The sequence below is a fragment of the Bidens hawaiensis genome, unplaced genomic scaffold (assembly GCF_021521415.1).
Source record: "Bidens hawaiensis isolate Kalapana, Puna unplaced genomic scaffold, B.hawaiensis_p1.1 tig00013943_1, whole genome shotgun sequence".
In the NCBI taxonomy this organism is placed as follows: domain Eukaryota; kingdom Viridiplantae; phylum Streptophyta; class Magnoliopsida; order Asterales; family Asteraceae; genus Bidens; species Bidens hawaiensis.
Genome location: NW_027492193.1, coordinates 190,145 through 217,871, shown reverse-complemented (window position 1 = coordinate 217,871; position 27,727 = coordinate 190,145). Strand labels below are relative to the sequence as shown.

Genomic DNA, 27,727 nt, shown 5'->3' with positions numbered 1-27,727 from the left:
TCAAGTCGATGTATATCGACGATGGATACTACGATATTGGGATTCTTCTGTTATTGAAACCTATACAGTAAATTGGCATTTAGAACGAGAAATTCATGGTGTGGTAAATGTGTTAGAAATCATAGTCAGTCAAGCGAAAATTAGTGTTGCTCTACATATAAATGATGCTCAAGCCAAAGAGTCCTTCTCTAAAGATGACGTGCACCCGTTTTTGAGAGATGAGGTATACCAGAATATTTCGTCATAACAAGGTGAACAATAAGCACCTCTCTTAATAATGGAAATATTTTTGCACACAACTTTATTTGTGTTTTCCACACAAGGTTAGTGAATGGGAGTTTGTGCCACAAGAAGTGCAAAAAATAGTTCATGCAATTGTGAAATAACCCAATAACTACGTAGTCTAATCATCTGCTACGAGATATGTTTGAAAACATTGAACAGGGATGAGAGATACTTATATATCCCAGATTCAACATCATCATGAGAATCATTCTGTCACAATTGCCATGGCTAGGATTGTTGGATAATCAAGGAAGAATTGAAATGATTAATCAAAATCATGATTTTCCACTAAGTGCTCTTCCTATTAAACCTGCTTAGGTTTTAGATACACATTTCTCCATCACTCCACTTGAATTGTTACAAGATTTGGACTAACATTATTTGTCTACTCTCTATCTTCTTTTACTTGTAAATATTCTACATTTATTAATATTCTTATCAGTTATAGTTATGTCAATTTGTTTATAATATTTATATGTGTTTTCAGATAGCTGTTAGTGATTGTTAAATATAAATGAACAAACATTATTAGATATGATACTTGTGAGACCAGTTAACTAAAGTCAAACACAAACAATGTTCAATGCGTTTAATTATTTTATTAGTTGGTCATATATAACATAATAACTCAATATAAATAAACAATATTTCTAACACTAAAAATTAGTTCAATGGTAAAAATATTTAGTACAACAAGAATTAATTTCTAAACAAAAATAGTATTTAGAATTTCGCGTGAGTATGTGTTTATCTACATGATTTCACCAATGTATATTAGCATTCATCCATGATGCCAACGATAAGATAAACCATTTTTTTCCGATTAAAATATGACACTATATATCATTACTTACATGCCGATATATATGAATCTCCAACTTTGAATAACACTTTGGTATCTCAGGTAGCGTTTATCAACACCCTTACATCGATGCATACCATAGTTGGATATGATTCTCCGACATTAAATAACATTTAGGGATCTCGAGTACGCGTTTATCAACACGATTACACCGGTATATCCCATTTAGCATTTAAAATGCATGCCACACGGTCATCAGTCTTAGACGGTGTTGGGTTAAGTTTAAGCTTAAGCAATTTCAAAAGCTTAGCCAGATAATACCTAAAGTCAAATATTAGGACACCGTTGAAAGTATAACTCCATATCTACTAGAGATCTAGGAGAACCTGGCATGCAAGCACATTGGATACACTCATAGAATGTGCATAGCCTTCCATTTCTCATTTCCTAGAATCGATCTAAAAAATCAAAAAGACTGGAGGCGGTTCAAAAGGTATTATATTTCCGAGACCACCATTTCCAACAAAACTTCAAGAAGGTATAGTGAGGTGGCCTTGGAAGAGGAAATAGCATAATGTTATACATAATTTGGTGAAGGGAGGATTTTACAGGAGGAAATTATTGGAGAATTTTGAAAGTTGCCTTTTATATTTTTAGGCTAAGGGTAGTGGGGCTTGGTTAAGCTCCAAGTGATCCAATATATTTGTGCCACATAGGTGTTGGTGTGGCACAAGATCAAGCCCCTCAACAAAGCCCAGAGGGTGTAGTGGTCCAGGTGATCAGGGGCTTGATTGATTTTTTTATTTATTATTCTTTTATGTTATACACACAAATATAAATTAAAATACTTCATTAAAACATAAATAAAAAGGGTAAAAAAGAAAAATAAAAAGGAAAATAAAAAAATACATATAAATAGCGCTTTTATTTTTGTGTTGCCAATTCCTTCCGAATACATTCTTTTTCTTCCTCCATTAGCGCTTGGTCGTATGGCGGTAGGTGGCTAAAGTCTTTGGCTAGAAAAGCCAAACTCTTGAAACAGTTTCTTTTGTGTCGAGCTTCACCAATCGAGAGGAGGCCACTTGACAATTCCTTAATTTCTTTTTTATAGTCGCCATCAACAACTGTTTTTTTCCCACGATCCCTATCCGGAGAGCGGCTACAACCTTGGTCTTTCAAATGATCTTTGGACAAGTTTAGGTCGAAGTCAATTTGATTCTCCGACCTGCTCGAAGAGACGTATGTGCCGGACACACTAGTTTTTGTACGTTTTGCCCCATCGGTCACGTCCTCCGTACATTGTTCAATCCATTTCGAGCACTTTCTTAACGCCTCCCACAGGTAGCCCTTGTCAAACGTCTTCACCACCCCGTACCTCCGCAACACCTCTTGTTTCCATTCATCACAAGTGAATCGGTAAACCGCGAGATCATCGGACCCACTCGGCCGTATTCGATTAGCATTGCGGTTATGTATGTTGGTAAACAATCCTACATATTTACGAGTATTGGTCCACCGACCCGATATCATATTATCGGTACGAGCCCTATGTAACATCCCGAAATTTCTAAAATAATATTAATTATATTATTTATGACCGGTGAGGAAGTTTACTCGAGTTAGCGGGAAAATAATAAATAAAGTAGAAGTTAGTATGGGTCGGGCTAATGTTGGGTAATGGACGTGGGTTATGGACTTGGGTTAATAAGAAAGGAAGATGGAACATGGGCTCAAGCCCACGATCCATAATATATAAACCTTAAACTCCATTTTACATTCATTTCACACATATTCCATGCACCACCAAAACACACACTTAGTTCTCTCTCATCCTACTTTCTCTCTCTAGCTGAAATAGAAGAAGAATCGATTCCCGACCCGAGGTAATGATAGTATGATATTGTAGAGATCCAAACCCGTTAGATTTAGTCGCGAAACGACGAGCCAACACCTTAAACCGTTAAAGTCACGAGATCCGGGTGGAATCGGGTATGAACCGGTCAAAATATGAGCTTAGGGATCACCTTAGCTCAAATCTGGATCAAACGGGACGAAAAACGGTGAAAAACAGTGTAAAATGGGGTAAAACACGCTTTTCCGGCCACCGCCCAGTTTTCCGGCATGGCGGCGCCGGAATGGCGGCGTACGAGGTAAGGATGACAGAGAACATTCTCTGACATTCTGACCTAACCCTAGGCGCGTGTGTAACGAATTCGTTAAGCAATTCGTTAAGGAAGAGTTAATTCGTTACGGGAGTTAACGAATGAGCTCTCATTTGTTAGGCTGATTCGTCATGTCAATTCGTTAAAGAAGAGGTGACGAATTAGAATCAGTTCGTTAAGCAATTCGTTAAGATGACCAGTTCGTTATAAGGCCAAATTCCTTATGAGGATTGGTTCGTCACAAGGTCCAATTCGTCATGCTAAGATAACAAATCAGGTGATTCGTTACTCACCATTCGCTATGTTAGGATAACAAACTAGGATAACGAATCAGGTAACGAATTAGGCCATGAATTAGATAACGAATTAGGCCATGAATCGACCCCAGCCAGGGGCTCTGCCCCTTGGACCCTGCTAGGGGCTGCCGCCCCTAGAACCCCGGTGCCAGGGGCGCTGCCCCCGGACCCCCGTTCGTTGGGGGTTATAATTAAACTAGAAACGCGATATGGGCAACGATAGATAGTTGATACGTGTAATTGTTATATAGTTAGTCGTGCACATCTCAAGAAGGAATAACCATTAACGGAAGGAGTAACCGAGTTCAGGTGAGTTTCTAGCCCCATTCCTTGTTACGTTTTCGGGGCTGTGTGCATACTCGATGTGATAGTTAATACACTTACCTTAATTGGTAAGTGTATGACATGTATGATTTATATGTTATCTATGTATGTCTTGAATGAGAATGAAAGCTTGTCGGTATGTGAACGATATTCGGATATTGCACGTACTGCCAGGTTAATAAAATAGATACGAATATTGTATGTAATGTAAAGATGAGGACTTGTCGGTACGTGAACGATCTTCAGATATTGCACGCACTATCAGGTTATAAATATAGATTTGAATATTGTATGTAATGTAAAGATGATTTCTTGTCGATACGTGAACGATCTTCGGATATTGCACGTATTTCCAAGAATAGTGATTGTCTCCTTATATGGATATTAAATAATAAATTAGGCACAGAGTTCCTTCTACGGATAATATATATATATAGTGTTCCTTTAATGGAAAACATAGTGTTCATTTAATAGAAAGTACAGTGTTCCTCTAATGGAAAGCGTAGTGTTCCTTTAATGGAAAGCATAGTGTTCCTTCTATGGATATATATATATAGGATGTTCCTTCTATGGAAGTATATAGAGTGTCCTACTATGGAGAATTCATGTTGAGCGTCCTTCTATGGAATGTATATAGCATGGGCAATAACCATGGTTATTTAATAGATATTATGTGACGTTCCTCTTATGGATATTTATACAAGGTTAAGATATGTGTGTATGTATGATATGTGTATGTATTGGATGTCACCTGATTAACTAGAACTCACTCAGCGTAGATGACTTTTAGTATGCACGCAGGTGATCAGACTGAAGAGTTAAGCATGAGGATGGCACATGGTATGGATTGAACGGCTGGCATCTGAAGATGGAAGAAATGATGTTTTAATATGATGATTTATGTTATGGTTTTAAGGAAAAGCTTAAATGTTTTGTAACGAATGATTGAAGTTAACGTTTCCACGAAAGTTTTAATTCACTCTGATTTGTAGAACCGTGTTTATGAGTAAATCCAACATTAAAGTAGGGCTACCGGGTTCGGGGCCTTACACCCTACTCCCCACTTGATCATAAAAACATTCCCGAACCTTGGCCCAAAAAACTCGAGCTTTTTGAAAGTCGGCTACAAAATAAATAACAAAAAATGTAATAAGTACACACAAAACTTAAAAGATATATTAAACAAAAAAATTCATGAAATAATTTACCCGCGTTCAGATCTTGGAATATTTCAATCGAAGCTTTCGCCAACGCAAGCTTCTCTTCTTTAGACCACGGAGTAGACTTCCGCTTCTCTGGTGCCGAAGGATCATCCGCTTCGCCGGTCTTCTTCCCCTTCTTTTTTTGGGATCGTTTTGCCGGCTTCTCTGGTGCCGGCTACGGTTGTGTTTCCGGGACCGAATAACCGGGTTGTGACATCTCAATGAACTCTTGAAACGATTGGTCGTCCATGTAGTTCAATCCCTCGGAAAATTGAGTGTCGTTGATGGTGATATTACCCCAACCCGACATGGTTTGTAACTTGATAGATTCTTAAATTATTAGAGAAAAATGTAGTGAGAATGGTGTGTTATAGTTATAAAATGGGGTAGTTATTTATAATGGGTTTGTAAAAAAAACAATTTAAAATAGCCCAACAGCTATTTTTTTGAAAACCAAAACCTCCCCAACGGCTAGTAGCCCCGCAGTCCCAGCCACGACGGCCAACCGCGCCCCCAACCACCTGAGGGGTGTAGCGTTGTTCGCGAGCCACGTAGCCCCCCCCCCCCCCCCTCACCCCCACTACCCTCAGCCTTATATTGGAAGAGTATCTTTGCAAGTTGAAATTTGCAATGTGATCGCTCTTCTATTTATTGATATGATTTTATCATGGTTGCACTCAATTATGTGATATTAATTTTTATTAGTTGGCAGATGGACCACATATCTTATTAAAAACAATTTATTATAAATGCGTTTCTTTTCCAATTTTAAATCACTACTATAAATACATATGTTTCAACTTGTTAATGTGCAACTATTTTAAACTCATAGAACGATTTACATTATAAGCGGTGTAAAATTATGTAATCTTTTATTAAAAAATAAAAGGTTGAGTATTTCCAACGGTTTTGTATTATAACCGTTGTTATATGCAAATCATTTTAAGTTTTTGGAACGGGTCTTTGTAGAACCATTGCAAGTAACGAATATAATACCTTTTGAACCGTTGGAAATACTCAACCCTAAACCATAATCTAACGTGAAGATGTTAACGGTTTTAAGATAATGGTTAAAACTCGTTGTTAAATGTTTTGTCTATAACACAACGCTAGTTTCCTTCTTATTAATTACAACATGTTGAGATATTTTTTAAATAGGTGTTCTGCATTATATTCAACAGTTGAACCTCACAACATTGTAGATCATTTTATAGACCGGTGTTAGTGAGCTCCATAAATTTACCCGCAGTCAGTGGTAGATTTAGACTTTAAACATAGGGATAACACTCAATTTTTATCCATATTTCATACAGTGTTAACGAAACAAATATAAAAACACTACAACAAATAAATTTAAACAAATGGGCTGTAAATTTCTCTTCTTCGGTTTTGAAAGCTTGAAATCGAGTCATTACATCTTGATAAGCTTCATTTTAGAAAAACATTTTTCAACGTTTGTAGTTACAACCGATAAAACCAACGCTAGCTTCTATATTCGATAAACCAAAGGAAAAGTTGTGTGCTTTTCGGTATGAAGATATTTTTTATTCTATTTTATATTATTCGTATCTTTGGTATGTTCATTTGGAACCGTAAAGCGATTTTTTCGTGGGATGAGTGGTTAAAAAACCATCTCCCCTTGAGTTAACTTGTTTGTTTTGAATTCAGCTGCTTGTTGAATCCTTTTGATTTATCATATCTACCATTAAAAAAAGATCAACTATTCCACCTAGTTTTGCAAATTTATCACCTTCCTTTAAAGTATAATAAAAGGTCGTAAGATCACACGAAATACACCATCTTTCTTCATTAATCAAATCATTCGGATACATCTCTGAAAAGCCACTATCTTAGATATGCCAAACTTAGAAAACGAATCACAATGATTTAAACACGACATATTTTCTAACAAACTAGTTGAGACTTCACTAATTATATTTCTAAGTTCTTGAATTTGTATATCTAAAACCGTATTAAAAACTTCAACATAAAAATAATGTCGATTAGTAATGACATTCTTTCGGTTTCTCTGATTACCATAACTTTCCGCCATATCTAACATCTTGATCTTGTTTTTTTCACAAAAGATGTCACCTTTGTCAACATCTTGTCAAATCCGTTTTGTCTTAGATTATTCAATGCTCGATTTATCTTGTTTATCAACTTATACGCTTCTAACAAATCTTGACTCTTTTTCTATAGATGTTTTGATAGAATTTGTAAGGCCTAATCAATTCCAATTTAAACACAAACTCTAAATACAAGAGATCTTACAAGAAATAAGGAGAGGCCGGAGGTGGAGTGGTCGGGTGAGGTCATGAGGTGGCTGGTGGCGGCAGCCGTGGTGAACTGATGGTGTGTAGTGAGCGGATAGTCCAGAAAGGCAGAGAGCAGTCGATTGTGTGTGTGTTCACAATATCCGGTCTTTTTTTATTGTTAAACATAAAATGATTATTTGGGTTATTGGGTTTTTTGGTTTTGGCTTTTTAATTTAAGTGGGCTTTTGTTAGGTTTAAGTATTAAATTGGTTGGGCTTAAAATACATAGATGTAACGTTATTTTTTTCAGGGGTAACGAAACATGAAACTAACCAAATTTTTTCTTCTTATAGTACCAGCGAAACGTTGAGGGACAGCGGCGGCTACCCCTCCTCCTAAGCTAGGTCTGCCCCTACCTGCAGTCTCTCCTCCACAGGCCTCACCATCATCCATTCTCTTAGGCTGAGGGGTGTGGAGCGCGAGAAAGGGCGCGTGAGGCCATCCGCTCGCGCCCCGGGGCGTGAGCACCACACCACCGAGGCGCGAGAGGGGCGCGAGAGGGGCGCGAGCGCGGATTTCCAGGCGGGCGCAAGGGTGATCGCGGGAGAAGAGAGAGGAAAAGCTGGTGGGCCCACCCAAAATAGCCGTTGAGCTCGGGTTTTTTTTTTAAAAAACCTTTACAAAATCCTATATAATACCCCTAAATCAACCCATTTTAACCATATCAAACACAACTTCAATCTCCAAACTCATATATAATATCCCAAACTCCTTTATAAAACCCAAAAATTTTTTCCTATATATAACCCATTTCATATAAATCAATTACCACAACTTCAAAAAAAAATCCATCTTATCAAGTTTTTTCCTATAAACAACCCAAAAATTGTTTGTTTAATTTTTAGTATGTTTTTTTTTATTATGAATTTTCAAAAAAATGTGTGTTTTTTTAAATAATTTCTTGTTTTTTTAATAATACGTTTTTTTAATACATTTATAAAAAAATAAAAAAATAAACCGCTCGCGCCCCCTCTCGCGCCCCTCCACACCAGGGCCAGGGGCGCGAGCACCACAACCAACACCCATCTTATCAAGTTTCTCTCTCTGCCACACGTCACAATATTATTGGCTGGAGCCCCCACTCACGCCCCCTCTCACGCCCCCCACACCCCTCAGCCTTACCACCACCTTCCTCTATGGTACACTGCAAAAAGTAAAAATAATGATAAGAATACAATCTATCATATTCATGTGGGGTCTGGAATTTGTACGAGGTGCTCCACTCATCACTGCAAGTGTTCTATTATTTGATTTGATTTTTTACTTTTATTATTTGAATACCATTTGGAATCAAACTTTTTTCAATTTATGCGATCCTATTAATAAATAAGTTACCAAAGGGACTCCCTGCTAATTAACAACGCTAACGTGTTGGATAAAGGTTTATATTTTTAAATAGTTAGGGTTTAAGTTCCATAATTATCGGAAAAAAAATGTAATTTATTAATAAGTGTTTGTGAGTTGATGTTACAAAAGGAAAAGAAAAAAAAGAAAAGAAAAACGAAAAAGAAAAAGATAGTTGATGTTGGTAATTGATAGTTTCAGTTTATTGCAAGTTTGTACTATTTATGAAGATGGTAATGGATATGGGTTGGTGATTATAAGTGTGTTTATTGATGAAAATTGAAGATTTTGTTTCATTTAAAATATCAACTCAACCAATCCAGAGATAAATAACTTAACTCTATTTCTAATCTAAAAAAAGTTGTAGATCTTTATATCTTGTATGTCAGTGACGGATTCAAGAATTTTTTTAATAGGTTCACTGTTTTTAGATGATCTAGTATAATAACGCCGGACATAAAAAAAATTCGGTTCGGTTATACAGGTTGGATAAGATTAACTATTTTTCTGGTCGGATAAGGTTCAAGAAATTAGCAATTTAACATCACTATTTTTTTTAAACGACCAAGGGGAACTGATCAAACGAACTAAGCATGTCTAGCCAGAGACTAGACGTACCCAAGTTAGAAACAAACAAGCAAAACACAGAAAAACACACCTTATTTGCTAATTACATCACACCTCCTATATTCCATTGAATATCCACCCAGAATAACCCTTCCATTTAACACTTCAAGTATCACATTTCCAAATATTCCAAGCAGCAAGTCACCAGTGATCAAATATTCACCAATTTTAATTCCTCCATAATACCTAAACCAATTTACCTTGTAATATACACAAGCACGATCTCGTTCAAAGGGCTCGAGGGTTACTTGCTCCATTGGTTTAAACTGCTCTGCCCGAGGCTTCTTAACTTCCATAGGCAAACACAGCCTATCAATGCAATTCTCCTATTGACTGTTGGTACTTTTAATTTTATGAAAAGTTTAAAAAACAAATAACCAAAATAATATGAAAATGAGAAAAATAAAAGCAAATCTTAATTGATATTATAAAATAGCCTCCATTTTTCAAGCATAAGATGCATTGAGAGCTAAAATCCTAACTTGCAAACATGAGAAACAACAAAATCCATTATGTTCACAAAGGCTAATGAGTCTTGTCTAACAGGATCATTAACTTAAGAGGCAACAATACGTACCTTTGGTGTACAAATTAAAACACAAATAAAACACAAAAAATTGATGAAAAGAAACGCAATCGGAAACTTGGTATTTGCGTCATCCACGATGTCCTGAAGATGAATCCGAGTAGCTCTTCATATGAGACATTGCAAATAACCAAGAAAAATATTATTAAAACTATGAAAACAAATACAATTAACCAGCTCAGATTCAATAATAGAAGATGGTCACCCTTCCAAATGAACAGTTAAAAAGCTCTTAATTGGAAAATAACAAAACTCACTCAGAGAGGGGTTCAAACTCGGGTTAACACAATAAGATGGAGTGTGTTTACCACTAGATCATTGTTTCATTTTATATATGGGTTCACTTGTAATTTATTTGTGGGTTTTATCTCATATTTTATATAGGTTTTCTATATAAACCCAAAACTCGGTGGATTCTGTGAACCCGCACTTGGATACGTAGATCTGCCCCCGTTGTATGGATTTTTGAATGGACACCACTTTGATGTCGAAGATTTTGTTGTTATGAGATCATCAAACGCACCAACATAGCAATCACCAATATCGCTTTTATCAACTTCGTTTTCTCATCTTGGATATGCTAAGTATCCACCCTATTCAACATATCGAGAAATGAATCCCGGTTATAGGAGTTGTTATACACAAAGACCCACCCGCTTCCACACACCTTGCCAATTCACACACCGAGAATAAATGATTTGTTGATTCGGGAGATTTTCCATAAATCAGACATTGGGTCGATGGAATTTTGTTCCTCTCATTCCTATTCGGCCGTGATATTATCGGGTATGTGATATCCGAAGGTTTTATGTCTTGCTACAAACGTAACAAACCAAAGCCAAGACAAGGATCATGTGAAACATTGAAACCGATAAGCGAATGATTTTGTAATAACTAAGAAACCAGACTCAATCCTTCATCCTTTTTGTTTTGAGTTATAATTAAACCTTGACTTCTCACCTATACGACTTTAATGATGTAAAAATTATGGTTACGCTTTAATACCAAAAGTTAAATTCTATCATGACTTCACAAAATCATTAAAGACAAAAGAAAGAGAAATAACCACACATCCCACAAAATGAAATTAAAGGATGAAGTATACCAAAACATAACATGCAATTTTATATGTTTGCCGTTAATGTATATTACCTACATGTAACATACATACAAACTTATTTATAACACTTCAAAAGTAATTTAAACTCTACATGAGATATGAGAAAGAGTCTTAATGATTATATTATTGCTATGAAACTACACATAAAGTTCAGATTGCATAAAACAAGTTGCTGAATGGCTCCACTTGATCAACTTCTAGTCCCATGGTGAACGATAAGTTCCCATCGTTTATCAGGCTTGGAAACATGTAACACCAACCTAGTGATGGGATACTCGTACGCCCCATGAAGATTGGCCGACCCCACCCAAAGTCTGTGTCATGAAAAGGGAGCTTCACCCAACTTACTACTACAAGACTCGTGTTGTAATTAAGCTTAGGCCTTGGACAATCATGTTCTTCTAGATAATCAAGTGCAGATCTTAAATAGTCGTTATTCATCCTCGCTAGAGCATCATGGATTTTACTTGCACCGTACCACAAAGGTTTGGATTGAATGTCACCTGCTTTCGCTATAGCGTTGGCTCTGAAGATGACATTACCAAAAAAGCCTGGCGGAAGTGGTGGTTCCAAGCGGGCCCGCCCATCGACCGGGCAGTCAAACCTGGTTTCCACATCATCGGGAAGCCCGCGAACTTTACACAAGCACTTCCAAATATGGGCCGAGAGAAGTTCAAAAGAGCTGTAGCTAAATGTGTTACCGTTTTCCTTTGATTTTGACTTGAGCATATCAAGTTGGTTTCGGGTAAGCTTAAACTTTGAGAAGACGGTTTTCGTTGCATCTAAGGGCGATTTCACTGTTGGATCTGGACGGTATTCTATGTGTTCAAAAACTGGTCTTGGTGGGTCTCGTGCACGGAGGAGTGTCCGGTCTATGAAGGGTTGGACGGTGATGTCAAGCCCACGAGCCATATCGGACCATGTTTTGATGAAGTGCAATGCAGACATCCCATCCTGGACGCGATGGTGCATCGCAAGTCCTAACGAAACTCCACCACATTTGAAGCGAGTTACCTACTCAAAGACATTTGTTACACACACACACACACACATAAATGTGAATATCAAGTAAACTATTAATTTATACATACATACATACATACATACATGTAACACACACATAAATGTGAATATTAAGTAAACTATTAATTTATACATACGTACGTACATACATAATTGTGAATATTAAGTAACATGTTAATTTATACCTGCAAGTTCATGAGAGGATATGATTCAATTCCCAGAGAGCAATCTTCAACCACCGGAATGAGTTTCAAGTAATCCGGTGTGGGAGCAAAATCACCACCAAAATCATCAATAACACCATCCGATTCGGCTTCCCGAAACAACGCCCCTTGTCCTTGACAATCGATCTCATCCCGGCCATCTTCGCCATGTCTAAGTCGTCCCGCCAATGGGTAAAACGCAACCAACGCCCTGCTCAAAGCGTCCTTCATAACTTTGGTATCAAAGAAGTTGGGAGCACCATTGGGCTGGTAAAAATACACTGTAAGTGTATATTCGCTGAAGACATTGAGATCAAGGCTAGAGAGCCATAGCTTTGTCATTGGTGTCTCTTCAGATGGCTTCACCATCGTTGATTCTCTTTCCACCACCTTCATTTTTATCTGTGCTACTTAACAAATGATATTCTTCAACTTCAGCCTCACTTATAAAGATGTGGAGTTTAATAATTGAGGCATCCCTTAATTTTATTGAATTAAAATATATCCTGTATCGATGCCTTTCAATGTATGAACATGTATGTATGCACGTATATGTAATATGTTAACGTACGAATATTTATGTTAAGTTTTATGCTTAATTTATTTTACTTTATATGTAACTATGTCGTAGGCCTCTATAATCTTCGTATTTTAAGGAGTTAAGAAGAGTAAGAGTGATATAAAATTTAAAGTTAAAAAACTATATTAGTCTATCTTGATAACTATGTAGCCTATATTCTAAATTTTAGAAAACTATTTAGTATCTTGAGAAATTCAAAAAAAGGCTTTTCAATTAGAAAGAAAACATAATACTTTCATTTTTGAGTTGAGAATATATAGCTTCTCTCTTTTCTTGATGCCAATGGGAGTGATAAATAAAGCTAGAATATATTCTTGGGTGACGTATTATTATTATTATTATGAGTGAGGTGGGAGACAGTGTTAATTAAAATTGTAAAAGGGTTTAGACATAGGTCAATATTTAAGGTTCATAAAGAATCCTAATAACTTGTTGGTGAGGTTCCATAAAGGTATTTAAGGGCTTCTACATGTGTTTATATATAAAAAGCTCTAAAACAATTATGTAAAAAATGTGTATTTTACATGAAAAATGAATTTTTAGTATTTTTTTTACATATAAAATGAATAATTCTTCACTTTTTTTAGTTCCCTCTTGAACCTGTTCATATATATATATATATATATATATATAGAGAGAGAGAGAGAGAGAGAGAGAAAAAATATAATACAATAATTGCTTAACGTATATTAGGTACAAGAATATTTATATTCATGAAATCGATCTACGAAATCACATCACAAGATCTCGAAATCGTCAATACATATCCAATTAATCATTGGTTCACCGAAATAAACAGTTTCGGATCGTTAATCGATCAATTTTTTACTTTTCTTCACGAAAACCATTTTTGAGCAATTTGGTTTTTGGCTAAGCGTTTTGTATTTTTGACTTTGAGTGTTTTTGTTTTTTCCTTTAGCGTGTCGCGTACCTATCATACGTTAAGCAATTACAGAGAGCAAACCCTATATATATGTGTATATATATAATTTATATTTTAATTATTGATATTCCCGTATTTTGTTTTAATATTAGTAAACTTACGATATTTAATATATATATATATATATATAATTTACCAAAAATTAATTTCTTTATAAAATACCATGTCCGAATACTCCTCAAGAACTTTCCGTTTAGACCGAGTACTCGCAACTTCCCGGTTAATATACTTAGGAGCTGCTAGTGACTTCTGTAACCATGATGGTAGATGAATTGAACGATGAATTTGCTTCACACGACTATTAGAAAATGGCGGGAAACGAAATAACACTTAGTTATGAAAAGATGTTTGGATTGGAAACTCTAGTTTGAGAGTGTTGTGTCCTAGATAATTCTAATTGAAGGTTAAGAAAATTTGTACGTAAACTGAGAGGCTGGTTTACTCGACTTCAACGTGGAATTGGAGAAGAGAACCAAGAGGTGGAGTGGAGACTGAACAACACACCCCCACAGGCTCAACTCTGTATTCTATCATGATGTCCTTTAAGGAAAGGAAAAATTATCTGTTAAACCGATTTAATCATACCTTGACTGGATGGAGCTTTCGGATGTTTCTTATTCGACAAGGTGGAACAGTTATATACCTGAGAGGGTTTGTGTTTCGAGTTGGAGTTTGCTTACAAATCGCCTTCCAACTAGACATAATCTAGATAGTGGGGCGCGGGTGGCCCGACGTGGCCGTCGCGCACACCACTACACCATTCTCGTGATCAGGGGCGCAGACGAGCGGGTGGCCGGGACTGTGGGGCGGAAACTAGCCGTTGGCTAGTGTGGTTTTAAAAAAATAGCCGTTGGCTATTATTAATGTAAAAAAAACGTTTTTTTTTATTACAAACTCACTATAAATAACTACCCAATTTTATAATAATAACACACCATTCTCACTACATTTCTCTCTAATAATTTAAAAACCTCTCAACGTTTCTCAAATTTAAAACCATGTCGGGCTCAGGTTACGGTAATATCAACACACAACCGGAGCCGGCTAAACCCGTAGAACAATCCCACAAAGGTAAGGAGAAGAAAACCGGAGAAGCGGGATTGGTGAAGCTCGAGATACAATTTAACGAATTGTCAAGTAGCCTACTCTCGATTGGTGAAGCAAGACATACAAAAAATCGGTTCAAGAGTTTGGCATTTCTAGCCAAAGACTTTAGCCACCTACCGCTATCCGACCAAACGATAATGGAGGAAGAAAAAGATCTTATTCGGAAGAAATTGGCGGGGAAAAAAATAAAAACGCTATTTTTATGTATTTTAAATTTATGTGTTTATTTTCCTTTTTATTTATGTTTTAATGAAGTATTTTTATTTATAATGGTGTGCATAACAAAAGAAATTCAATCAAGCCCCTGATCACCTTGACCACAACACCCTCTAGGGCTTGATCCTGTGCCACGTTAGCACCTACGTGGCACAAATATATTGGATCACTTGAGTTTGGATCAGACCCCACTACCCTTAGGCTAATATCAATTGATTCATATAACTCGGATCTATTCCTTGATAATAGTTATCTTGTTCAATTATTTAGTGTGTAGCGTGTGTTTCTGAAGTGAATTTGACAGATTTTGGACACTACTTCATAAAATAGATCAAATTCGTTATAGAACTCATAAATTACAAACTATTTATAGTGACGGGTTCAATGGCCACATCCCTTAGCGAATGGACCCTCCATTCGCCACGGCCAGCGAATGGCTTATTACAAAACTCTTTTGTAGTCCTAAAAGACGGGATCATAACAATTATTACTTGAATCAATCTCACTTGTATGCTAGCGGAAATCACATACAAGCAATCGAGATCTCGTGTCTTCCATGGTTTTTTATTGCCCGAAATGGAAAGTTAGAAAAGATAAGGTAGAGAGAGTAGGTGAGAGTTGCTGATTTTTGCAAAAAAGGTTAGTGTGTGCATGTTGCACTATTTATAGTGCAAGTTCCATGCACCATTCTTTCGATTACATGGCCCATAAAGGGCTTTGTTTACAATGGGCTATGCCCAAACATTACAAGGCATATCGAAAGCTAACATAATACAACGATTAACAAAACGAAATAATACAAAAGACGACATTAAAAAATAGGGTCCTACAATCTCCCTATAGTCTTTAGTATTATTTGTAGCTTCGGTCTTCAACCTGTTTCACAGACGAGGCAATCATTTTCAAGTTGATCCTCAACAAGGCGGCGAAAAAACTTGTTGAACTTTTTAACTATAGGATCAACACTTGCTTGAAACGGATCAAAGATTACAAGAAGAGGAGTCTTGTAAAGTTTCATTATGTCTTCTTTGTCAAACCACATCAACGAGTGCTATCAAAGAAGCGGAAGGCCTTGTATCCTGAATCTCCCTTGCATCGAATCACAACCTCACCAGTTTGGCTGTCAAAGCTCCAAGAATGAAAATCCTTGAGAGTATCGGGCTTAAAGGGTTCGCCAAGAAAGATGTCAGCTCCGTCTTTGGGCATTTCAAATCTCCAGACCATCTTTTTTTTTCTTGTAACGACATCAAGCTCAGTTTGAATAATTGAGCCAATACGCCCCATATTAAGAGGAATAGACCGCGTATTGTGCTATACGCGACCTATAGGGTACGACTGACAACCTAGGACTTATTTTGACAGCCCTAGGTTGTCATATCGTACCCTATAGGTCGCGCATAGCACAATACGCGGCACATAGGTTCAGTTTGAATAATTGAGCCATCCAGCTCCCCCTTTCTTCTCTTTATTATATATATGTTACCATGCACAAATACATGTACACACAATTCAATATCACCTTTAGAGAATCAAAACCAAAAAAATAAAATGTGGTGGTTCGACAATATGTTTCCTGACAACGAGGAGGAGCCGAGATACGGGCCTAAAGATCAGCCTAGCGCGTCGGGATTACTTGATTAACCAGGTTTCGTTGTATATTGATATAATATAAATTTGTTAGTTTGTTTATAACTAAAATATGTTACCATTACGTTTGTCAGGAGTATCACCATTACGATAGTCGCGTTGAACAGCTTTATGATCAGCCTAGCAAGCCCGGGTTACCAAATTTGAACCAGGTAATATATGTTTAATATAAAGTCGTTATTTGATTTTTAACTAATATATGTTACCATTACGTTTTTCAAGAGTATTTCGCTTACGAGAGTCAACCTGAACAATTTATGGTGAGCCAATGTACCAGTTACCTGTTGGCGGGTCGAATTATAGAGGCCAGTCTTCTTAGTACCACGTACCCGTAGAAGTTTCACGGTATAACGAGGGAAACGAACATGTTGGGGGAACCAAGATGATGAAGATAATTATGATGATGATTATATACGCGAGCCGATGGTTTCGTATAAAACAAATAATATAAGACACCATATTTTTTGTTTTATTATAATTATTATTATTATTATTACTATTAGAATTTATTATTATTATTTAATTATTATTATTATTGTTAGGATTATTAATTTAATTTTATTATTTTCATTATTTAATTAATATATTTATTATTATTTATAATATTTATTTGTAATTGGTTTTTTTTAGTCCCGTAAAGAGTTGGAGGAATGGGTCAAACACAGAGGATGAGATCATGGGTGTGTTATTGTGGTCCGACGGTCAAGGACAAACGGTATGGAACTTGCATGCAATCGTGGAGGGAACCCAGACTGAGGGCAACGATCAGGCGTACCGGTAGTATCAAAAAATACTGTCCATTTAAACTCCTAGGCAGGTACGAATCGTCAGGTAGATCTTTGAGGCTTGAACTGGTAAACGAGACACACAACCACGATCTCGTTGTCTTTGAGGCGGGGTACGCGGAGCTCTGGAAAATGACCAGCGATGAACTTGATCTAGTTGCGAGGTTATATCGGAACGGCTTGAAGCCCCAAAAAATTCAAAACACCGTTGTCCCATCTCTGTTTCCCCGTCGCCGACGTCCAAACCCCACCACCATTCCCGTCAACCCCGCCGTCCATGCCGTTGCAACCGTCCAAACCCCATCACCATTCCCGTCTCCCCGCCGTCCATCCCATCGTCGGCGTCTAAACCCCAACACCATTCCCGTCAACACATCGTCCAAACACCGCCATCAAAACCCCAGCACCACCAAACACCGTCGTCCACCCTATTTGTCGTTCATCACCACCGCCACCGCCGTTCATCATCACCACCATTCCCGTCAACACGCCGTCTAAACACCGCCATCCAAACCCCATCGTCGTCCACCCTATCCGCCATTCACCACCACCGCCTTTCATCACCACCGCTGCCGTCGTTCATCACCACCACCGTCGCCGTTAATATTAAAAGGTACGTTTTCATTATTTTTGTTATTATTGGATTTACTCATAAGTTATAAACGATATTTTGTGCCAAATTTTGATTTAAATGTAACGCTCTATGTGCATCTTTGAATGAGGGTAGTTAAATTAGATCAAATAATTTTTATTCAGGCAAAATTTTTATTCGAGTTTAGTTTTTTATTATCGGGTTGTTGTAACGTCTTTGTTTCTACCCGTGTACTTTTGATTTCGGTTTGGTTTACAAACTATGAATGGTTAGATTGAGTTAATAAGTTTACTAAATGTTTTTGGTTTCTTAATTCATCTAACATTTTTTTTTTGGTGAAATGGAATCAAATGTAACTATCGGTCCCATTAATATAATTATTAATTATTATTATTTAGTTATTATAAATATTATAATTTAATTTAATTTAATTTAATTATTATTATTACTATTATTACTGTTATATCTTATTATTATTATTTAATAATTATAATTATTATAATTTAATTTATTATATCTTAAATATTAAAGATGGAGGACGAGGTGGAGATGGAGATTGAGCATGAGCAGGAGCAAGGCCAGGTGCCGAGGGCGGTAGAGGATGACAATATACTAGGTACCAATATCTTCAGTTTCAGGTCGATACCGATCATTCCCATAGGTATATGCGCCTCCGACAGATGACACCGCGTTACAAAACGGTCATAAGTTTAGTTTTTTATTGTCGGGTTGTTGTAACGTCTTTGTTTCTACCTGTGTAGTTTTGATTTCGATTTGGTTTACAAAGTGTGAATGGTTAGATTGAGTTAATAAGTTTACTAAATGTTTTTGGTTTCTTAATTCATCTAACATTTTTATTTTGTGGTGAAATGAAATCAAATATAACTATCGGTCCCATTAATATAATTATTATTTAATTATTATAAATATAATATAATTTAATTTAATTTAATAATAATTATTATTATTATTATTATTATTATTATTACTACTGTTATATCTTATTATTATTATTATTTAATAATTATAATTATTATAATTTAATTTATTATTTCTTAAATATTAAAGATGGAGGACGAGGTGGAGATGGAGATTGAGCATGAGCAGGAGCAAGGCCAGGTGCCGAGGGCGGTAGAGGATGACAATATACTAGCTAGGTACCAATATCTACAGTTTCAGGCCGATACCGATCATTCCCATAGGTATATGCGCCTCCGACAGATGACACCGCGTTACAAAACGGTCATCAGTTGGTCATTTTTAGAGGCTTGTGACGTACGAGATCGAGTGGCCGAGTACGTCGTCGCGGATACACCATGGAGTCGATGCTTCAGTATGTCTCACTCAGCGCACTGAGAGCTCACAATGGAGGTGTACTCTACTATACGTGTTAGGTATGTATTTTATAAGTTATATATAATATAATATAATATTGTATTGTATTGTATTGTACTGAGATTTTTTTCCGTATGTTCGGGGACGAGAGTCACCTTTCTATGGAGGAGTTTGCTGTTGCTCTCGGTTTACGAACATCGGTGGAGGTACGGCTTCCGCTTTACACAGATAGCATCCACCAGTTGCTGGACGACGAGTTGCGGGTATGGTGGAGGACGATTAGCGATAAGCCTTTCGGGCCTAAGGCTACGAAAGCCAGAGTCTTCGATATCAGGGACCCCATTGCACAAGTATGTTAAATATATTATCATTTATATTATATTGTATTGTATTTAAATATTGTATTGTATTATATCATATTGTATTGTATTGTATTGTATTGTGTTGTAGGGATGAGCAAAATCGGTACCGGTACCGATTTGGTACCGTCGGTACCGAATCGACACCAAAGTTTTAAGTTTCGGGATCGGTACGGTACCAGTACGGTACGGTACCGGTTTTCCCGATTTTTTACCCTCGGTACCGGTACCAAGAATTTCCATTTTTCGGGATCAGGAAAATCGGGATCGGTACCGTTCGGTACCGGTACCATCCCATGCTCATCCCTATTGTGTTGTATTGTATTGTAATGTATTATACAGGTATCTTCATCGCCTTATTGCCACATCTTTCATGGGTCGTTGCCAAGGCGGGGAGCACTACAGTCTCCGTGATCTATTTTTCGTGCGGTGCATGCTGACCCAAAGAAACGGCAACCTCGCGCGAGGTTTTGCAGATTATTTTGTCTGTTACTACCACCGAAAAAAGTGTGGGTCGTTGCTGGATGGCCCGTACGTCACCCAGCTTGCGATTTCGTTGGGGTACGGAGAGCGGTAGCTGATTTACGTATCCCAGCGATCAATATGCTTTCGTTTGACCACTTCCGCTGCTCGAGCATGCATATCGTGCAGTGGTTTACAGGACCTGACGGTGCCCAGATATACCGTCTCTTGACCGGGATGTCGGCACATGACCCCTTACGTCCATGTGCCTTTAGTCGAGCCTGCCCCAATAGCAGCAGCGGAGGTTCAGGTTGTCGACCAGCCTGTCGACGAGGAGGAGGATGCAGGTGGGGACGCAGATGCTGATGTCGACGCACATGAAGTACGTTTATTATATTATCGTTTAAAGTCTACTTTTAATTCACCTATTTTATTAATTAGATATTGTTTTGATATTAGCCACCGCTGCAACACGTCTCCCGTACTTATTGGGTAATGCGTTTGGATGCCGGCACTAACTCCATGTTACAGCATATGGAGCGGGGGATGCTGGAGATGCAGCGGTCGATTGTACGGACCCAACGTCAAATTGGCTGGGTCGTCAGTTACCTTGGCGCTGCTCAGCCTGGTGAGAGGTACGAGGTACCACCTCCACCTACTTTTGACCACGAGGCGAGCACGTCGGGCATTAGACACGAATGGGGTGATGACGTGGACGGCGACGGTCAGGGATCGAGCGTCAGGCGCAGAGCCAACGACCATGTTGATGTTCACGATGCGACATTTTCGGCCCCCGACATTAACGACACGCCGTTTTTATAGTTTGTATATATTTTGTACAAACTTGATGTTTTGTATATAATAATGTTTTGGTTTGATGTAACGTGTTTATTTTTTTGGTAAAAAAATTTGTTATAAAAACACATCTTTTTAAACAAAATTATTATACAAAAACAATAAAAAAAAAAAGAAAACATAAAAACAAAATTAAAACATAAAACATAAAAAGAAAAAGAAAAAAACATAAAAAAAATTAAAATAAAAACATAATAAGACATAATTGGTGGGGTTTTCTAAAAAACCCCAATATGCCCCATATAGTGCTATACGGACATATTAAGGGGTTTTTAAAAAAAAACCCATGGTGCCCCTAAAAATGGCTTTTCAAAGTGTCCAAAAGTCAGGTGTGACATACAGAGATGCCTCTTTTGGATGGGAATGTAGATAAGTAATATTTGATGTAGTTGATACATGTGCTGGTATCGTAGCAGACAGAATGTTGAAAGTAACATTTACTCCTTTAATATTGGCCAGTGATACTTAGTAAACGGGTCGTGTTTGAGCTGATCCCCATATAATAAACAGGTTGATTGGTTAACCCTTAAAATTGTTATATTAAGAAGAAAAGGTTTGGTAACTTGTTTATTTATTTTTTTTAATTATGTGCTTTTAAATAAATTCTATAATCAACCCATGTGATACAACTTTATCACATTTTGTTATAACATTGTTTGTTGCTATTTTATAGTACTAATGTAACCAGTAGTATTGCCATTTTTTATTCTTTCAAAACTGCCAACAGTTATCCATAATGTTCATGTTGCCTTTTCGTATGTGATATTTATTCTTCATTTTCTTATTTCACAAATGCAGATGTATTTTGAAAGAGACTATTCAATCTCATTAGTTGGGACTATTATGGCTCTAGAATCAACCTATCTTTGTCTTCCAGTTTTATGTGGTGCAAAGGTATGGATCTCATTATATATTTTTATGATAAATTGATCACCTAAAATTCATGATGCTTTATTGATATGTTGTTTTGCGTGGCCTGAAAAACCGTCTATATATGTTGCTCCTCTTCCTATACATGATAGAAATCCAGGTGATAAAAATGGCTTCAGATGATAAAAATGAAAGATTGACTGTATGGTGTCAATAAATGAAAATGGTTTTGTTGCTATTTTTAGGAAATTTATGGTTATATCAAGTGCAGGATACACCGACAATGCTTACATTACAACTTTTGATTTTATTAGGGAATATCTCATATAATAGTAACCAACTTTCAAAAGTGTTCCAATTAGGTCACTCATGCATATTTTTCTCAAATCGGGTCACTAAATCTTCAAATCGAGTCTCACCGATTTTTTTGTTTGTTAAGAAAGAAATGGAAGATAAGATGTGGGGGTCGGAATTTGCAATATATGTAGTTATATTTTTAAAAAATTAAAAAACATTAATTATATTAAAATTCAAAAATAAAAAATAAAATTCACGTCGCCACTCAACGTCAACATCAAGAAAATGATAAAAAGATTTTCTATGAGAAACAAAAAATAAAAACGTTAAAAAAATGTGTTAAAACCTTTAATTTAATAAAATATGAAAGTTGAGTGGCCTAATTGGAACACTTTTTAAAATTGAGTGACCTAATCGGAACAATTTTGAAAACTTGGTTACTATTCTATGAAATTTCCATCAAAAACATGTTAGTCATACCTGAGGCCGAAATAATTTTATATAAGATTGTGATGGCCAATTCTGATTAAACACATTTTGTTTGTGTTCTTTTGTAAATTTGAGATTCTTGACATATTTTTTGTATTATATATTTTATTTCTTTTCAATTTTGTTTCTTTCTTATTTAATTTTATCATTTGACAAATCTAGTGTCATACACGTATTCAAAAGCTAGTTTCTAATATAGGATTTTTAAACCCTACTTGTTTTTCACACATCTCCACGATTCCCTTGAATACCTACCATATAAACAAAAGAAACAATAAAAAGGAAAATTGTTACCAGAAAATTGCTCTGTAATAGAAGAAAAGTAGTATTGTCTTGAAAGACGATACTTAGGCCACCCGTAGTGGGCGGTGAATCCAGGCGAGGAAGGGCAAGAACACCGCCCCCTGGCGATTTTAGGGGCGACAGGGGGGGGGGTTATTATCGCTTGCGATGTGTGTGTATTGTGTGTATATATTATTATATATGTTTGTGTGTGGTGTATACCTGTATATATATTTATTTGTATATATATATATATAAGGTTACAACACCATTACATCCCAAAAACAAAAACCTACCATTTGCTGACTGGGCACCACATGATGCAAAACACCCCTAATTATAGTCCCTCCACTACACATAACCTTATAACAAAAGATAATAATGACAATAGTGGCATAGAACGGTGAAAGCAATAGGGTTATCATTATCATATACATAACAGATATTAATGCAAATGATAATGAATGTTAAAACACAATAATCCTACAAATAACAAATTTGGTGTGAAACGCCACCCGATTTGAGTCATTTTCTTCACATGTTTTTGATAGTTGGAGTTATTAAAACGGATGTATCCATTTATGGTAGTGTCTTGAGAGACGGTATGTATGACAAAAGAATGGACCATATGTATGACAAATGAATAATAATGTCAATAGTGACAAAGGACATTGGAAGCAATAGGGTTATCAACTTATTATCATCACAAACATAACAGATTATTAAGATGATAATAATCTAGTTTCTAATATAGGATTTTTAAACCCTACTTGTTTTTCACACATCTCCACGATTCCCTTGAATACCTACCATATAAACAAAAGAAACAATAAAAAGGAAAATTGTTACCAGAAAATTGCTCTGTAATAGAAGAAAAGTAGTATTGTCTTGAAAGACGATACTTAGGCCACCCGTAGTGGGCGGTGAATCCAGGCGAGGAAGGGCGAGAACACCGCCCCCTGGCGATTTTAGGGGCGATGGGGGGGGGGGGTTATTATCGCTTGCGATGTGTGTGTATTGTGTGTATATATTATTATATATGTTTGTGTGTGGTGTATACCTGTATATATATTTATTTGTATATATATATATAAGGTTACAACACCATTACATCCCAAAAACAAAAACCTACCATTTGCTGAGTGGGCACCACATGATGCAAAACACCCCTAATTATAGTCCCTCCAGTACACATAACCTTATAACAAAAGATAATAATGACAATAGTGGCATAGAACGGTGAAAGCAATAGGGTTATCATTATCATATACATAACAGATATTAATGCAAATGATAATGAATGTTAAAACACAATAATCCTACAAATAACAAATTTGGTGTGAAACGCCACCCGATTTGAGTCATTTTCTTCACATGTTTTTGATAGTTGGAGTTATAGGTGATCAAATCGGGTTGGTCAAAGGAACCGGAACCGGTTCAGAACCGGTTCCATTAGTCAACATCACTGTTTAAACCGGTTCCATGTTCGAACCGGTTAGGGAACCGAACCGGTTCCCCAACCCTCGGACCCGGAACCGGTGGAACCGGTTCTGACAGGTTCCTAAACCGGTTCTTACACTGTAACCGGTTCCAACCGGTTACAGTGTAAAAAATAATTTTTTTTTTCGTTTTTCGTTTCCGCTGCTCGTATTTGTATAACATGTTAAATAAAAAAACAATTAACATAAAATTCATTTTATTTACTTTAAGGAGTTCAAAAAAAAAATGTTACATGTTTTAAAATATTCAAAAACAAACTAACAAAACATTAAACTTATAAATATAAAGTTGTGACATATTATTTCTAGAAAAGCCTTCTTGTTCGTCGTAATTATTGAGTGACGACTTATTCATCAGAATTACTTGTAGAAACGCCTTCTTGTTCGTCGTGCACTCGAACATCAAGTGGTGTTTCGTCTTCCAGAGTGGTTACGTGTTGAACACGATCGATTGAGTCCAAGTGATCTTTCAAGCAAATGCACATCTCCACCGACTCCGAATTCAGTCTTGTTCTTCTCACCGATATTACCCTGCCACTAAGAGAAAAAGCAGATTCCGAAGCTACCGTAGAAGCTTGGGCGGTTAGTAAATCACGGGCCATGGTGGCAAGAATCGGAAACTCGGTTTCCTTTACCTTCCACCAAGCCAAAACATCAAAAGTGCCATATTCCTCTTCGGATAAACCGGTAGAGAAATCATATGCACTATACCTTCCTAGTTCGCTTGAAGGGGTGTTACCCCTTTGTTTTTTAGCCGTTACGTTGCGAACGGTGTTCATAAGGCTAATCATGGGGTCTCGTACTCTAGGAGCACTTGAACTTGATGAAGACCCCCCCCCCCCCGGCGTAGGCATGTGTATGTTTGACCCATATTTATTTATATAAAAGTCATACATAAATTTAAAATTCAAGTTAAAATCATTTTGTGCCTCTGTTGAAAAGTTTGGGTCAACTTCATGAATATCTAAGGCTGAAAAAATTTCGTCTATCACACATTCAACCCCCGTAACATTTAACATTGGGTTTAAAGCGGCGGCGCAAGTAAAAATCGGTGGCAATTCAAGAAAGTATTTTTTTAATTTAAACTTCATTGGTAATATGATGTTTGAAAACATTGGACTTTTATTTTCAAATTCTTTAAGATTGTTAACGATTAAAAATAACTCCGAAAGAACCAAGGGACTTGTCGGATAATACGTTCCCGATAGTTTCGTAGTTGATGTTTTAAAAACTTCAAGAAAAGTCGATAAGTCATTGATAATTTCCCATTTCTCATTTGAAAAGGGGATTGCCAAATCATTCTCGGCAAGACTAGAATGAAACATTTGTAAAGTGTCTTTTTGTTTCAAAGCACTTTGAAACATTATGCAAGTGGAATTCCATCGATGAGGTACATCCCAATTAGCTCCCAAAGCTTTTCTTCCCGTATCTTTACAAAATTTTCTATAATCCATTTGTCTTTTTTTACTTTTCTTAAAAACTTCATGTAGCATTACTCTAAAATCGTTTATAACCGATGTAACCTCATCCGAAGCAAGTCCGTCTTGCACGATTAAATTAATGATATGTGCAACACACCTTGAGTGAAAAAATACACCATTGCAAATCGGCGTATATTTTAATTTTAATTTATCAACCGCCGATGTATTATTCGACGCGTTATCAAATGCAATTGAAAATATTTTATTTTCTAGTTTATAAGTTTTTATAACATAATCTAAAATTTCAAACAAATTACCTCCCGTATGTGGATACTCAAAGAGTTCGAAAGCAATGGTGCGTTTCATCATTTCCCACGATGACGGTTCTACCCAATGAGCGGTGACACAAAGATAAGATTCGGGTAGACCATGTGGAGCCGACCAAACATCAGTAGTTAAGTTTATTCCCGTATTTATATTTTCAAAATATGCAATTAGTACCTCTTTGGCCTTCTTCCACAATTTTAAACAATAACGTTTAAGAGTATGACGACTTACGTGAGTGTATTGTGGTTGAAGCGTATCTCGAATCATGGCGGTTAAGCGAGGGTTGTCGAAGTGGCTAAACGGCAAAGCTTCTTGAATCACAAACTTCGCCATACGATCTTGAACTCGATCAATTTGGTATGTAAATATTCCGCCTTCACTATCCATTTGCGTTTGTTGCGACTCGACGTTCTGTTTCAACGCCCTGCAATACGGTCTTTCGATGTGTTTCTTCAAATTTGAATTCGAAAGTGGGTTTAAATAAATCCCACAAAACTTGCACCGAGCCTTCAATGAATGGTCACTCAATTCAACCAAATCCCAATTGCACCAAATCTCTTGATTACGATTATGAGGTACAATACGAACGAAACTTGGTCCGGCGGTGGAACCTTGACCAACCGATGATTGTGAGGCAGCCATAACAACAAATATGAATATAGAAGAAGAGAAAACAAGAGATTAGAGAACTCAGAACGTTGTAATAGCGTTTTTTTTTGTATTTTTTTGCGTTCGGGTTTGCGTTTTGAGTGTTGTGATGAACCCATTACACCAAATACCTATTTATACTAGTAGTGGGGTGTTTGGGGAGCCAAAAAACGGCCATTTTTGACCCCAACAGTCAAAAAACGGCCATAAAACCGTTTCCCAACGGCTAGAACCACTCCAACGGCTATAACCGGTTTCGAACCGGTTCCGGTCGAACCGGTTCCAGAACCGGTTCCGGTTCCTACCCGGTCCACCTCCAAACATGTCAAACCGGTTCCGGATCGTCGGGTTGAAACGGAACCGAACCGGTTCCTACGAAAAACGGGTAGGAACCGGTTCGGTTCCGGTTCGGTTTCACCGAACCGGTTCCAGGAACCGGTTTTGTTGTCCACCTCTAGCTGGAGTTATTAAAACGGATGTATCCATTTATGGTAGTGTCTTGAGAGACAGTATGTATGACAAAAGAATGGACCATATGTATGACAAATGAATAATAATGTCAATAGTGACAAAGGACATTGGAAGCAATAGGGTTATCGACTTATTATCATCACAAACATAACAGATTATTAAGATGATAATAATCTAGTTTCTAATATAGGATTTTTAAACCCTACTTGTTTTTCACACATCTCCACGATTCCCTTGAATACCTACCATA

General features: G+C 36.8%; 1 protein-coding gene and 1 non-coding gene across 2 annotated transcripts; both read right to left on the bottom strand.

Annotated features, from left to right (window-relative positions):
• Positions 1-9,991: 9,991 nt before the first annotated feature.
• Positions 9,992-10,064, bottom strand: LOC143545417 (small nucleolar RNA snoR60). Its single transcript, XR_013137425.1, has one exon. It is a non-coding gene; the product is annotated as a small nucleolar RNA snoR60 (small nucleolar RNA).
• Positions 10,065-11,183: 1,119 nt separating this feature from the next.
• LOC143545391 (shikimate O-hydroxycinnamoyltransferase-like) lies at positions 11,184-12,755 on the bottom strand. The gene is made up of 2 exons (XM_077037304.1): positions 12,275-12,755; positions 11,184-12,080 (listed from the first exon to the last, which is right to left on the bottom strand). Exons 1-2 carry the CDS (start codon positions 12,686-12,688, stop codon positions 11,217-11,219), a joined length of 1,278 nt encoding a protein of 425 aa, XP_076893419.1. The 5' UTR covers positions 12,689-12,755; the 3' UTR covers positions 11,184-11,216.
• Positions 12,756-27,727: the final 14,972 nt, after the last annotated feature.

Coding starts and splice junctions, on each gene's coding strand:
- LOC143545391 (XM_077037304.1), bottom strand. CDS start 12,688: ATGAAGGTGGTGGAAAGAGAATCAACGATGGTGAAGCCATCTGAAGAG. Junction 12,081..12,274: donor ATCCTCTCATGAACTTGCAG/GTATAAATTAAC, acceptor GTCTTTGAGTAG/GTAACTCGCTTCAAATGTGG.